Consider the following 14,976-nt stretch of genomic DNA (forward strand, 5'->3'; position numbering starts at 1 on the left):
AAATGTGTAGTTTCATTTGACAGCTTAATCTTTCTATGCAGTGTGGAATTGTAGTCTTGTTTTGGTGGCTAGTCCTTGGAAGAATCATGGAATCACAGGATGGTTTGGGTTGGAAGGGACCTTAAAACTCATCCAGTCCCAACCCCTGCCATGGGCAGGGACACCTTCCACTAGAGCAGGTTGATTCAAGCCCCGTCCAGCGTGGCCTTGAACACTGCCAGGGATGGGGCAGCCACAGCTTCTCTGGGCACCCTGTGCCAGCGCCTCAGCACCCTCACAGGGAAGAGCTTCTGTCATAGTGAAGACCTGAAACACCACCTTGCATTCCTTTCAAGGTTGGGTTTTAGTCCTTTTAGCAATACTACTTGTGCAGTATTTATGGAAGAAGTGTTGCTTCATTCTGGTTAGTAAGCAAGTCCAGCCTGGCACTGCAGAGCTTTTCCCCAGTGGATGTGTCTCTGGTAAAATCCTACCACAGGCAGAACTCGGGTCACGCAGTTGAGCAATGATGTGGAATTCTGCTTGCTGCCTTGCTGGGTTTGATAGGTTAGGGGTACATCTGATTTTGTAAGTAACAGTACAGATGTTCTCAGATGGCTTCTTTCCACCTATCACTTCTATTAGCCTAATTTATTCTTTAGAAAGCTTCCTTTCCAGGTTTAAGTGATTGGATGGAGGGAGTCTCCTTTGCAGGTTTTCACCCTGCACTGGTTAGGATCTGCATTTGAGTGAATGCTTTGCAATGTCTTTTATCTCCTCCTTTAAGCTTTCTTTATAAACCCCTCTGTTTGCTAAACTGCTTGTAGATTGCATTAGGAGGACTTGGTATGTTCCTGAAGCTGGCTTTCCTGCCTGAAACCATGTGTGTTTTGTTCTAGAGAGCACAACAATATGCCAGAGCTGCATTGCAGGAGCAGTGTCGACCTTCTTATGTAAAGAAAGAAATGGGGAAGTTATTTGCAGAGAAATACAGCATGGACGTATCTCCCTTTGTAAAGAAAAATATAAATGAAGATGAAGCTTTGTTTAAATATGAACCTCCTTTTGGATTTCACAAGTTCTTTGATAAGCTTAAAAGTCTCCTTGAACTCTTACCTGAGCATGATTTACCAGAAGATTTGAGGTCAAAGCACTGTAAGCGTTGTGTGGTTGTTGGCAGTGGTGGAATTCTTCGTGGATCAAAGCTGGGTCACTTATTGAATCAGTTTGATATTGTTATAAGGTATGTATTTTCCATGTAAAGATTCCAACTACTTCAACTTTACTTTATGAGCAGACTTTGGGTTTTAAGGGGGAAGTATTTTCAACATGCAGCTTATAAGACTGTTTCTGAAAGTGCTGTTGAGAAATTCACTTGTGATTTGATGGAAGTTGGAATTTAGGAGCAAAATGAGTTGTCCTGTTCATAAGACAGGAATTCAATGTAATTATAGAATCACAGAAAAGTTTGGGTTGGAAAAGACCTTAAGATCATCCAGTTCCAACCCCCTGCCATGGGCAGGGACACCTCACACTAAACCATGTCACCCAAAGCCCTGTTCAACCTGGCCTTGAACACTGCCCAGGATGGAGCATTCACAGCTTCTTTGGGCAACCTGTGCCAGTGCATCACGACCCTCACAGTAAAGAACTTCTTCCTTATATCTAACGTGAACTTCCTCTGTTTCAGTTTGAACCCATCACCCCTTGTCCTGTCACTACAGTCTCTGATGAAGAATCCTTCTCCAGCATCCTTGTAGCCCCCTTCAGTTACTGGAAGGCTGCTCTGAGGTCTCCACGCAGCCTTCTCTTCTCCAGGCTGAACAGCCCCAACTTTCTCAGCCTGTAGACTTCAGATGCAAAAAACCCATGGACAGAAATGAATGGAAACCAGTGAAATAATAGAAAGGTAGACAAACCTGGTGATATCCATTCATATGTTCAAGCTTTCAGAGGCAGGCTTTAGGACTTGCTTCTTGTGTTTTTCTCTTTGGTTATTTGGAATGCTTATTTGAAGGATTTATAATGGCTCTTTCAAACACAATAAAAAATAACTGGTGTTTCAGCATCCAGTTTGCTTACACACTGTACAGCATGCTAATTGTTCCTTATCTTTACAACATCAGTGTGTGCTTTCTATGATTACCCATGTTTTCTAACATCTGAATGAAATGAATACAGTCTGTATTTGTGCCTTCTGAATGCTGCTCTTTGAACTCTCCTTCTCTCTGTTTTGAATCATGTGAAGTCACAGATAAACTTAACACCAGCATTTCCCCAGGTTGCTTTGTAAACTAAGGAGGCCATGAGGATGACTGGGGGCTGGAGCACCTCCTGTATGAAGACAGGCTGAGAAAGTTGGGGCTGTTCAGCCTGGAGAAGAGAAGGCTACGTGAGACCTTGGAGCAGCTCCCAGTAGCTGGGATGGGATACTGGGGAGGGACTCTTCATTAGGGACTGTAGCAATAGGACAAGGGGTGATGGGTTCAAACTGAAACAGGGGAAGTTCAGGTTAGGTGTAAGGAGGAAGTTCTTTGCTGTGAGGGTTGTGAGGCACTGGAATGGGTTGCCCAAGGAAATTGTGAATGCTCCATCCCTGGCAGTGTTCAAGGCCAGAATGGACAGAGCCTTGGGTGACATGGTGTAGTGTGAGGTGCCTGCCCATGGCAGAGAGGTTTGAACCAGGTAATCTTAAGGTCCTTTCCAACCCCACCTATTCTATGATTTTATTATTTGCTGCTTTTAGGGAAGTACTCTATACAGTGAGTCAGTAGCACTTACATGAAGGTAGACAAACCTGTCAGCATATGGAGGGGCAGGGAACTTACATTAGTTGCTCTCTGAAGTTAGAGCTGGCAGCATGAAGGTGACTTTTGTGCTGATACAGGAAAGTCTGTGGGACTTATGCTGTTCTGCAGAACTGCACACGGAGCTGGATGCTGTTCTTGTCAGCAGTGTGCTACATGTGACGTTTTTGGTTAGCTGGAATGATGTAAACCCACTGGATGCGTTACATTGCATTGGTAGTTCGAATGCTTTTATGTAATACTCGTGTGTGCATATATGTAAAAAAAGGTAACACAGACAGGTTCCTGTTTGTTTTCTGTCCCTTCCTCTTTTTAAGCCCCTTTGAGTTGGCACAAGGCAATGAATATTAAACTCTGCCCTGCTCTTACTTTCCTATCCAAGCTTTTCTTCTTGAAGTGCTGCACTTGTGCCAGATGATCTATTCATAGGATTGGCATCCTCCCAAAGATCAGGGATGGATGAGTGCAACAAGGAACACTGAGATACTGAGAAAACACTCTACTCCACTCTTATCTGGGCCAGATAAAAGTTCTTTGCTTCAGTGTCTGATGTTCTCATGAGATTGTAACCTGTGCTTATTAAATACAGTTTCTCTCTGCTCTGGTGGTTTTGTTGTTAGGTTAAATGATGCACCAGTTCAAGGATACACAGATCACGTTGGTAACAAAACTACTATCCGGATGACTTACCCAGAAGGAGCCCCTCTCTCTGAACACGAGTACCCTCCTGCTAGCTTGTTTGTGGCTGTTCTGTTTAAAAGTGTTGATTTCAACTGGCTTCAGGCAATGGTTAAAAACGAAACCTTGGTATGTAACCTGGCACTGTTATGTTTGTATGAACTTAGTTTGTTTTCTCATGGTGAAGAAGCTGACCTCTTACCTCCTGGGTTAGTGTACTGAGCATCTTTTGTGTAACTGTGGTGGTTTTAGCTCTGTCTCCTAGTTACTGTTAGTGCTAGCAGTCACGTTGAAGCCCCATGCTGACAGTAACACTTTTTGTGCAGCTGTCGGTGGTTTGCACCAAGCTACAAGGCCTATTTAGTGCTTACTGAAGTTGGATTCATTTCACATCAGGTTTAAGTGACTTGAACAAGTTTTCAGAGCCTGAAATAGAAAGGCAGGTTTTGGATTCCAGTCCATCCAAGTCCATGCTACAATAGACATACATGCAGTTAATGTGTGATTGAAGCATCACAGTTCTCATTTCACATTTCTCTGGGGTTCCAAAATTAAGAGGTTGTTTATTTCTCACTGACTATTTAAAGAAGTGCAGAGATTCCAAAGGAACTGGTAGAGAAGGTCCATATTTCCAAACTATTTAAATGAGTGGTTTCCACCTCCTTCAGTCTGGGGGAAGATCCTTTCTGCCAGTTGAAAACCAGTAGCTAGGTTTTTCTGGCTACAGATCGAGAAAGTGCTCTATGATTGAGAGAGAAGCCAGCTTGTGAAGTTTAACACGTACTAGCTGAGGTACACTGGTGTTCCTGAACCACCTCAGCTAGAAACCGAATCCCTGATGAATTGTATCACTTGTGTGCTGTGTCTGCTGGGCGCTGCAGTCTCAGTTTCCCTTTGCTGAACTGTGTTTTCTTTCTCTCAGCCTCTGTGGGTGAGACTCTTCTTTTGGAAGGAGGTTGCAGAGAAAATTCCTTTTGCGTCAAAGCAGTTTCGGATTCTGAATCCAGTCATCATCAAAGAGACAGCTTTGGACATTCTACAGTTCCCTGAACCAAGATCCAAGTTCTGGGGTTGGGATAAGGTAAGAAGCTTCCTTTTAGGAGAGGGAGACTGTGAAATAGAAAGCAAAACAAGAAACCAACAGACATTTGGGGCTCTTCCTTCAGTATGTGTTCTCTGTGCACTTTCAGAGCTGATTTAGAGTAATAGGAAATTAATGTGCTCTAAAAGGACTTGTATTTTCTTGTGTGAAATTGAAGTAGGATTTCAGCTCACCTTTTTAGATGAGGCGTTATGCCTGTGCATGCTGACACTCCCCATGTGGAGTACTGTGTCCTGCTCTGGGATCCCCAAGGCAAGAAGGATGTGGAGTTGTGGGAGTGAGCTCAGAGAAGGGCTGAAGAGATGTGAGGGCTGGAGCAGCTCTGCTCTGGAGCCAGGCTGAGAGAGCTGGGCTGGGGCAGCCTGGACAAGAGAAAGCTCCTGAAGGCGAGACCTGAGAGCAGCTCCAGTGCCTAAAGGGGCTGCAGGAAAGCTGGAGAGGGGCTTGGGACAAGGGCCTGTAGGGACAGGCCAAGGAGAATGGCTTGAACCTGCCAGAACAGGGGAGACTGAGCTGAGCTCTTAGGCAGAAGCTGTTCCCTGTGAGGTTGCTGAGGTGCTGGCACAGGGTGCCCAGAGAAGCTGTGGCTGCCCCATCCCTGGCAGTGCTCAAGGCCAGGTTGGACACAGGGGCTTGGAGCAGCTGCTCCAGTGGAAGGTGTCCCTGCCTGTGGCAGGGGTTGGGACTGGATGAGCTTTAAGGTCCCTTCCAGCCCAAACCAGTCTGTCAGTCTGTGATAAATTTATTGCAGTACTGTTTGTTCACTCACCCATTATTGTGACTGGTATTAAATATTCAAGCATTTGATATACACTAAATATGTTAAGAGCAGCCCTGCTAAATCAAACCAGTAATTAGCTAGGGACAGATGTGTCTCCAGCTGCAGAGAGGGTATGAAAACCAGGCCAGTGGAAAGCAGCCTTCCAACTGCTGGACTGGCTGTGTGTACCAGTGTGCTCCAGAGTGGCTGGTGGGTATATCCTCCCTGTCCTTTGCTCTAGCCATAGCATGGAGTGATGAATCACCCAGTTCAATTACACTCTGCATTTTTGTTATTTTCATTATTTATTTGAGAAATTGGATGTTACTGGTTTGCTTGAGCTATGAGAAAATAACCATCATCTTTGTACGTCTTATGGGGAAGCATTTAATGGTATTGGTAGTGCACAAATGTGTGAAGCATCTTCTCACATTTATTTACCATAATAACCTAATGTATAAAGCTGTCTTTTAGTTGAATTGTAGTATACCTCCCTTCTTCACAGGCTGTGCAGTGGAATATTCTGAAGAGTCCTGTTAGAGAGCTTGTTGCCCAAGCCTGAAGTACATCAGGAAATGTCAAGTTTAGCTGCATGTCAGGAGTTGAGTATTTGGAGTGAGGGTTCACTTGTGGTTTAACTGCACAGTAGTAGGGCACATTGCCTGCATAATAATAAGTCAGTGTTCATAGCCAGAAGTCTTGTTAAAGGCAAATACTCAAGTTGTGTTAGTATTTAACCCTGAAGTTTTTAGTTTTACTTGATTATTTGTTTCTTTAGTTGTGATTTTAGTTCGGATTGTTCAACTGATTTCTGTTTCAAGTGAGGAGAGAGAACAGACAAAGCTGTTGATCTTTGTGAAGTGTTTCTAAAACCTACCAAAGGTGAATGTTTCAATTCAGCAGGCTTCATTTATTCCCCCCTTTTCAGAATGTACCTACAATTGGGGTCACAGCAGTTGTTCTGGCCACGCATTTATGTGACGAAGTGAGCTTAGCAGGGTTTGGCTACGACCTGGATCAGCCCAGCGCACCTTTGCACTACTACAACAACCTCTGCATGGCTGCCATGAACGGACAAACTATGCACAATGTGACAAGTGAAACCAGATTCCTGCAGAAACTGATCAAAGAAAAGGTTGTCAAAGACCTCACTGGTGGCATACATTGTGAGTTCTGTGGCACAGACAGCTAGTGAGTGAAGTGCAGTGTGGTTTGGATGTGTTAAACTTCCAGAGGTGCAGCTGGAACAAGCTTTTCACTGTCTTTCGGTCTTTAAAGTGTGTACAAACTGGAAGTGGAATCTCTGCTGCCTTTTTTTTTAATGTCATTTTGTTGGACTTTTAAATTTCTTTTGCTGTCAGATTTTACTTTGCACATTTTTTGTGAATAACTGTGTAAATACAACTTGGAGTTGAAAGAGATGCATTTAAAGTATTTAATGTTTTAAGTTGTCTGAAGAAAACCAGAGGTTTTTGTTTTCAGATGTATATAGTACGCACAATGCTAAGCCTGAGTTGTCTAACAGCATACATGAGGGTTTTCTCCACTGAACTACTGTCTCTGTTGATCCAGTTCTTGGTGTCTGACTCCTTTTCATGCATGTCATGAAAAGAAAGGTGAATGCTTCTCAAGTCTCTCAGTCCTTGCAGGTGGAGCATTGTGTTTCCTCCTTAAGTATTTATATTCATTTGGGTTTGTACTAATATTTCTTGGGGGGGAGGGATGTGAAGGAGGAATGTGGGATTGAAGGCAAAGGAAAAGGAACTGTTATGGCAACAACTGAACAGTAAGTACTTTGGTGCTTTGGTGTTCATGACTGATATTAAAATCATTGATGCATTAACATTTTGGGTTAGAATCCTGCTTCATCATGAGGCATGTTTGGGCCCAGGGTGCACTATATGAGGTTTTAGCTAGTAGGAGACTTTCACTTGAACCAGATCACTTGTCATTTCCATTTCTTAAGAACCAGATAGATGCTTCTAACTACTTGATGTGCAGCAGAGTTCAGCTGGCCCAGTTAAAGTGGCATTAATACAAAATCTACCCTTTTTCTTTAAGTGACATGAGAATTGCTGGTTCTATAGAACACTGGTTTGTATGAATCTTCCAGTTAGCAGCAACAGGATCTACGACTAGGTTAAAATTTCCACTGGTTTACTGTATGATCCTTAAGTAATACATTACAGATACTGTAACCTTAATAGTTTACAATGGTGATAACCCTTAGGGATTCTAGTGTTGACTGTTTAATTAATGGGAGAAGTAGTGTTGTTTGCTTTCTTGTATCAGCTTTTAAGTCAGCAATTGGATGAGTGTAAGTTACGAACAAAATCACATTGAGGAAGTAGTATGAACTGTCAGCAAGCTAGATACCTGCTGGAAACAGCATCCTTAACCCCAAAGCTCTAGATTCACGTTCTTGTGACTGGAGATCAGTGCATTGCAAAGAAACTGGACTCTGCAGATCTGTGAGCAGGTTTAGATGTTCATTTTTGTTACTAGTAGTGTAGTAGGTATGACTGTGTTTGCACTGAGTAATGTTAATCTCTGTGTAAAAAGCTTTCTTTGGGAATGGAAGCTTGTTAGCAAATTGATCAAAGCTCGGCCTAGAAACCTTGTTCTTTGTCAGGGACTCTCCACATGGTGAACATTCCCACTTATTTTTTTGCTATGGGTGAAGATACAAATGTAGTTCTGAATGTGAGAAAGCAAGATGAGGGTGGTTGGATTCTTTTACTTTTGGGTTTTTCTTCCATGGAGAGGAGATGTACTGAATGATAATGTTAGAACACAGGAGCAGCAGACTGAGTCTCACTGTTATACTAAAAGGCAGTAAAATGACATCAGATCATAAAGCATAACTCTGAAGAGCTTCAGACCTCATCTTTCCTAAGTCCTGAGTAACTACATGTCCTTGAAAGCCTCTTGTGGATGGTGAACAAACATGAAAATCAAAAGTCTCTGGCACTGTCTGTTTATAGCAATAATATTAATCTAACTTCTCTGTGAAAACCGTGAGTTTTTGTACTAGCAATAAATATCTAGTCTTATTTTATTTCTTGTAAGTATAATAATTATATTGTTTAATTTAAAAATATTCCAAGTGGGAAGAGTTTTATACAGATAGTCTTTTAGTTAATATATTAAAATGTGCTTATTCTTTTCTCCTGGTATTTAAACTGGAAGCCAAGTACCTTAGTTTCATTTGGTGTTCTGAAGTTTTGGGGGATTCCAGAACGTGTGCATTGGGAGGACATCCTGAATGCACTGAATTGTGTTCAAAGCACTTGGTCCCTCATCAGTTTGCTTTATTCAGAGTAACTTAAAAGTAATCAGTTGATCAATCAATGTAAATGTCAATACTTTTTGGAGATGCTGTATTTACTGTCAACCCTCAAATGATGTGGAGGTAGGATTAGCATTGTTTTCCCACTAGTTTTATGGCTTGTGATAAAACACTGTTCCCCATGGTGGTGTGTGCTGCATTGAGTATGTCTGTGCAGGCTTGAGCGTATGTGAAATAGCAAAGTTCAGGTTGCAAAAAGCAATAAACTGATGAAGCCACTTTCTACTTCTGTAGTTGTCTGCAATTTGTTCTGCCTCCTTTAAGGGTTTTACATGTCTTACTGGTCCAACTGAAAGTCTTTATGCAATCCCAGGCACTCAGGAAGAGGGGAGTTAGTGACTGATGGCAACTCTTTCTCCTTTATTGACACCTTTTAATACCTATCACTGTAGGTACATCTCTTGATGCCTGGAAGAGAGAGTCCATGTCAACACTGACCATATCACAGGCTTCCAGGTTCGTGAGTTAAAGTAGATGAGACTGGGTTATAGCACTTAAATTTAAGGCTGTGTCTCTTCCAGTGGTGGAAGCAGCATCTGGTCTGTGCTTCAGTCTTGCTGGTGGTGATCTATGAGCAAAAGCTGTTTGTGTCTCTGTGTTGCTGTGCCCCAGATCTTATGCTTTGCAAAGAATCTGCATCATCCCTTGTTGATAGGCTTTAATGGTGTTTGTTTAAAAAGCCAACGAAGACTCTGGAGCTGTGATAATCGTGTTCCACATCAGGAATTCTCTTTAATCTGGAGCTGTGATAGTCGTGTTCCACATCAGGAATTCTCTTTGTAACTCTGTGTAGGAGCTATCATAGCTAAATATGTGTCTGACCTGTTCTGATACTGAAGCCTTGTCAGAGAACATAGCTTCAACTTTGCCCTCCCTTGGACTTAGAGTGGTGAAGTATTTGCAGTATCTGTTATGCTGGGGTAAGTAGAAACTCTTCTAGGACTAAACAATTCTGAAACTGTTTTGTAGATTTAGATAACTTGTGAAGCTTTTTCTTTCCATGTATTCAGGTTTGTGTGACCTACATAGGGAACAGCAGAAGAGATGAACAGGGTATATTGGTCAAACAAATGGGAACTTTTGAGTTACCAAGCGGGACTTTATGGTGCTGTTTCTGCAGTGTTTCTAAGAGTCCTGCACCCAGCTGGTTTATCTGTGGCTGGAGACAAGCTGATGCTTCCTTGGAAGAGAACCACAGGTAAGGATCTGCTTATTGTTGCATGAGAAGACATAGAGCTGCTTGATGGGGGGTGCTGAGGAGGGTGGTTGCAGTGTGTGACCAGTTGACACTGGAACTAGCCTTTGAGCTCATAGGGTTGTCTGCTGAGATGCTGACAAAAGCAGTTGAGACTCTTCAGCAGATGGATGTGTGCTGATAGCTTCTGCTCTCATGCTGCAGTTGGATCTGCAGCAGGAGATGGGAGGGGATCAGAGGAGGGAGCTGCACACTGGGAGTGGGATCTCTGTGCCTGGTGTTGTGCGCAGATGAAGGAAGAGCTCTTGCATCTCTGTTAAGACTAGCACCAATGTGATGCTGCAACTTCCTTCTTCCAGCCTGACAGCAGCAAGGTTTGATGTTTGAAATACCAAATGGATTTTACTAACTCTGGGATCTTGCCCTCTGAAATTTCTAGGCTCTTGCTTTTCCTAACTTCATATGTGATAGTATTCCACATAGCTCTTTTACTATGAAGTAAATCCAGGGGGTTGGAACTGAATGAGCTTAAAGCTCCCTTCCTACACAGACCAGTCTGTGATACTTGAAAATGATGCTGCTGAAAAGCTTAGCCACTGTTGAAGAAACCATTACCTGAAGTCACTTGTGACCAGATCCAAACAGGATGAAATGGTTTGAAGAGGGACAGCCAAGCCTAGCTGTGAAATGCAGCCCCTTTGCTCAGCAGCTACTTCAGTCCAAACATTTACTTTCTTGCAGTAGTGAAGGTTTTGACCTGGAAGTTCTCGAAGCTCGAGGAGTACATTTGTGGACAAGCACAGGTACATCCTGGTCGCAACAGGTTTGAGCGGTTCAGCAGCAGCCTTGCCCACATCTCATCAGGTGTCAGAAGGTAGGTGACCTGCTTGTCAAGTCCCCAAGGGGCTTGCTCACACACTGTATAATCACCTTTGAGAGGTACTTGCTAGAAGCAGAGTTCCCTGCATTCTGTGCCTCCATGCCTGTTTTATTGTCCCTAAAACAATGCTGTGAGCAGGGTCTGAAGCATGGCGGGGTCTTTTGGTGGGGACCTGGTATGTGTTCCTCACAAGCTGGAGTTCAGACTTCGTAACATCACTGACACAAGGTCCTGACATGATCAGGCGTAGCTCTGACAGTCAAGGTGGGACGCAGGCATTAAATCACCTGTGTTATGACAAGTTGTATGGATTAGGTTGAAAAGCAAAGCCAGGAATCCTGGGTTTTCAGAGGGGGGTTGGAGGGGCAGGACATAGAGATTTTGTTCATCTCCACCTACCTGCCCGTTCCAGTTGATTTACCCTTTTCTTCTTGCCCAGGCACTTGTGCATCGCCTCTTTGTGGGGTAACAAAACCCGCCTGTGGCTGAATCTTGATTGAAAGATTCAATTCTCATACCTGCCAACGTTTGCAGTTTCCACCCTGTGAACTGGAATTAGAGCTGCTCATGCTGAATGTAGGTGGTTTACCTCTCTTTGGGGTCATATCTCTGGTCATTAGTTTTCAGAGCCTTGCCTCTCTTGTCCCTGAGCCAAACCCAACTTGTTTCCAAGCACCTACACATGCCTTTGATGAGAATAAAGCTGTCTTTGTGTCATGAGGTGTCAGAACAAAGCCTCTCTTTTTAGGAGACGAAAGCTCAACGTGACCAAGCAACGTGCACTTGCAGCCCAGAAAGCCAGCTGCATCCTGGGCTGCACCAAAAGGAGCATGGCCAACAAGTGAAGGGAGGAGATCCTTCCCCTCTACTCCACTCCCACCTGCAGTGCTACATCCAGCTCTGGGGCAACAGCACAAGGACATGGAGCTGTTGAAGTGAGTCCAGAGGAGGCCATGGAGATGCTGCGAGGGCTGGAGCAGCTCTGCTCTGGAGCCAGGCTGAGAGAGCTGGGCTGGGGCAGCCTGGACAAGAGAAGGCTCCTGAAGGGGAGACCTGAGAGCAGCTCCAGTGCCTAAAGGGGCTGCAGGAAAGCTGGAGAGGGGCTTGGGACAAGGGCCTGTAGGGACAGGCCAAGGGGAATGGCTTGAACCTGCCCAAGAGAGGGGAGACTGAGCTGAGCTCTTAGGCAGAAGCTGTTCCCTGTGAGGGTGCTGAGGCGCTGGCACAGGGTGCCCAGAGAAGCTGTGGCTGCCCCATCCCTGGCAGTGCTCAAGGCCAGGTTGGACACAGCGGCTTGGAGCAAGCTGCTCCAGTGGAAGGTGTCCCTGTCCATGGCAGAAGTTGGAACTGGATGAGCTTTAACTTCCCTTCCAACCCAAGGCAGTCTGGGATTCTTGCTCAGTGGAGGCAGTTCTTCTTCCTTCTCATGGGCACTGAGGGGCCCTGGCCTTGGAAGGATGTGCTTCCAGTTGCACAATCTAGCTTTGGCAGCAGCTGGATGCTGTAGCTACTTGTTGGAAGGGTCTGCGAAGGGTCAACAATAAGATGATGGGCAAGCCATAGGAAAACAAACCTCGTTTTTTTCCCCATCTTTCTGGCAAAGGAGAGCTAGAAATACAGGCTTGGATGCTTGTATTTGCTGAATGCTGAGCACTTCCTTCTCAGCAGGCTTTGCTGTGCTGCTGTTGCTAAAACAATCATTCTGTAGCTCTAGCAATTGAAGCAAGTGGGGAGGAGGTTTGGGACTAGCAGACCTGGAGGGGATGAAACCAGGAGCTTGGTGGTGGGCTGGAGAAGGCCGGAATACACACACATCTCCTTTGAACAGCCAAGTGCAGCCTGAGGAATGCCTCTGCAGCAGCATGCAGCTGTCTGGTTATCCCTCTATAGCATTGTGCACCTGGGACTTTCATACTGCTCATGCAATGCTTCATACAATGTTATGTGGTCATAACATAAATGACCACAAAAAATGCCTTGGCAAAAGCTTTTGGCCAACTTCTTTCTCCTGCAGGCTGAGGGTATCCTGGGGAGCAGAGTGGTTTTGCAGGGATTGCTGTACCTGCAGGGAAAGCTCAGGATGTGGGTCCAGAGCAGTGTTATGACCTCTCTGTGCTACTCTGTCCAGGAAGTTTGCAGGTTACCAGTGGGTCACATCCTGCCTCTTTTAATGAAGACCTTCAAAAAGAAAGAGTGTTGTCAGTTTTGTGGCAGGTGGAGAGCTCGAGGGTTATTTTTAAGTAGGTCCTTTCCTATTTATAGAGGCAGTAAACTGGGACAGATCATGCCTTAGCCCCAAACCTGAAGGGGTTTCCCTCTGCATGGTCATGAAGGTCTGAAGCCTGTCACTGCTCCTCCTGTCTTCATCAGGCTGAGAGCCTACTTTTCCCCCCATAATGGCAGTTCCTCCTGTCACCAACCAGCAATGGTGCCGAGTTGTCCTCGGGTCTGTCCACTGCTGAATGAATCTGGAGTGTGTAGGTCTGCAGCTTGGGGAGATGCTTTGGGGTGTCTTGGGCTGGAACCTCCTGTTGCAAAGCCTCAGCCTTTGCTTGTAACAGCTCATGCTGCATTAGAAACGCCAGTGATTTTAAATACCTGGGTACCAAACGAGACGTTCCTGTGTCCGATGGCCGGCCTGGAGGCTCATATCTAAGAGATGCTGAATTTCATGTTGTGCTCTAAAAGGAAAGGTGGTGAAGTGGTCCACGACAGCAGTGCCAAGGCCCAAGGCAGCATTCCACGCTTGCGGAAGGGCTGGAAGCAACAGTCGGGAGCGCAGCCCCATCTAGTGCCTTGGTGTGAATCGTGCTGCTGAGCCGGGATGTGCACAGGTGGAGCGGGGTTATGCTGCAGCTGCAATCCACTGCTTCGGAGGAGCAAACGAGGAGGGATCCTTAACCACTGCTTAAACAAATAACCTAATGCTGCAGTGCTGCATCCAGCTCTGGGGCAGCAGCACAAGAAGGACGTGGAGCTGTTGGAGAGAGGCCAGAGGAGGCCATGGAGATGCTGCGAGGGCTGGAGCAGCTCTGCTCTGGAGCCAGGCTGAGAGAACTGGGCTGGGGCAGCCTGGACAAGAGAAGGCTCCTGAAGGGGAGACCTGAGAGCAGCTCCAGTGCCTAAAAGGGCTGCAGGAAACCTGGAGAGGGGCTTGGGACAAGGGCCTGTAGGGACAGGCCTAGGGGAATGGCTTGAACCTGCCCAAGAGAGGGGAGACTGAGCTGAGCTCTTAGGCAGAAGCTGTTCCCTGTGAGGGTGCTGAGGTGCTGGCACAGGGTGCCCAGAGAAGCTGTGGCTGCCCCATCCCTGGCAGTGCTCAAGGCCAGGTTGGACACAGGGGCTTGGAGCAGCTGCTCCAGTGGAAGGTGTCCCTGCTTGTGGCAGGGGTTGGAGCTGGATGAGCTTTAAGGTCCCTTCCAACCCAACCTGTGATGATCCACAGCTTCTCTGGGCACCCTGTGCCAGCTCCTCAGCATCCTCACACAGAAGAATTGCTTCCTAAGAGCTCATCTCAGTCTCCCCTCTGACAGCTTAAAGCCATTCCCCTTGCTCTGTCACTGTATGCCCCTGTGAAGAGCTGCTCTGCAGGGGCCCTCTCTTTCAGTCTTAGCTCTTTGTGTTCATAAATACAGAGCACAATTTTAAGGAAAGCTCTGGGTTGGAGGAAGAGCATATACATGTGCTCTATAGACCTTGTATAGAGCTTTGTGGAAGGGAACAGTCTCCAGCTCTAGAGGAAGCATTGCTATGAACTTTGTGGCAGGAATGCCACAAACTCCATTTCTCAAGGAGCCGGACTCATTCCTGGAGGTCTGTCCAGCCTGGCTCAGTCCTCTCTGCCACCAGAGAGAGCTGGAGGCTGACAAGACCTCAAGCATATCTGGCCAGGATACCTGAGCAAACAGAGACCAACTGGTCCAGACAAGATGATGCAAAGGGTCAATGACAGGATGGTTCCTTTTTCTCTGCATCATCCCATGGAAAGGACAAGATGTAAAGGACACAAATAGCATCCTGGGAGGTTTTGATTCCATAAGGAGGCTTTTCTAACATAAGACCAGAGAAGCATTGGCATGGATTGTTCCGGGAGGTCTTCCAGCACTGGAAAGTCTGAAGGCTGCATTGGATGAGCTCCAGGCAGGACTGTTTCAGCTGCAGCTGATCCCACTGTGGGCAGGGGATGGATTTAGCTGCCCCCGCAGGAGGAAGGGAGTGTTCTTTCC

The 14,976-nt window shown here is 45.7% G+C and overlaps 1 protein-coding gene across 2 annotated transcripts in view; it reads left to right on the forward strand.

Moving 5' to 3' along the window:
* ST3GAL5 (ST3 beta-galactoside alpha-2,3-sialyltransferase 5) overlaps nucleotides 1-8,897 on the forward strand; it is a 29,439-nt gene extending 20,542 nt beyond the window's left edge. For both annotated transcript variants that reach the window (XM_034065021.1, XM_034065023.1), the window contains exons 4-7: nucleotides 879-1,222; nucleotides 3,407-3,593; nucleotides 4,387-4,545; nucleotides 6,255-8,897. In XM_034065021.1, the coding sequence (XP_033920912.1) occupies nucleotides 879-1,222; nucleotides 3,407-3,593; nucleotides 4,387-4,545; nucleotides 6,255-6,518 (954 nt within the window). In that variant the 3' untranslated portion in view covers nucleotides 6,519-8,897. The remainder of the gene's footprint in view (nucleotides 1-878; nucleotides 1,223-3,406; nucleotides 3,594-4,386; nucleotides 4,546-6,254) is intronic.
* The last annotated feature ends 6,079 nt before the right edge of the window (nucleotides 8,898-14,976 follow it).

This window comes from Melopsittacus undulatus, chromosome 7, assembly GCF_012275295.1.
Source record: "Melopsittacus undulatus isolate bMelUnd1 chromosome 7, bMelUnd1.mat.Z, whole genome shotgun sequence".
Taxonomy (NCBI): domain Eukaryota; kingdom Metazoa; phylum Chordata; class Aves; order Psittaciformes; family Psittaculidae; genus Melopsittacus; species Melopsittacus undulatus.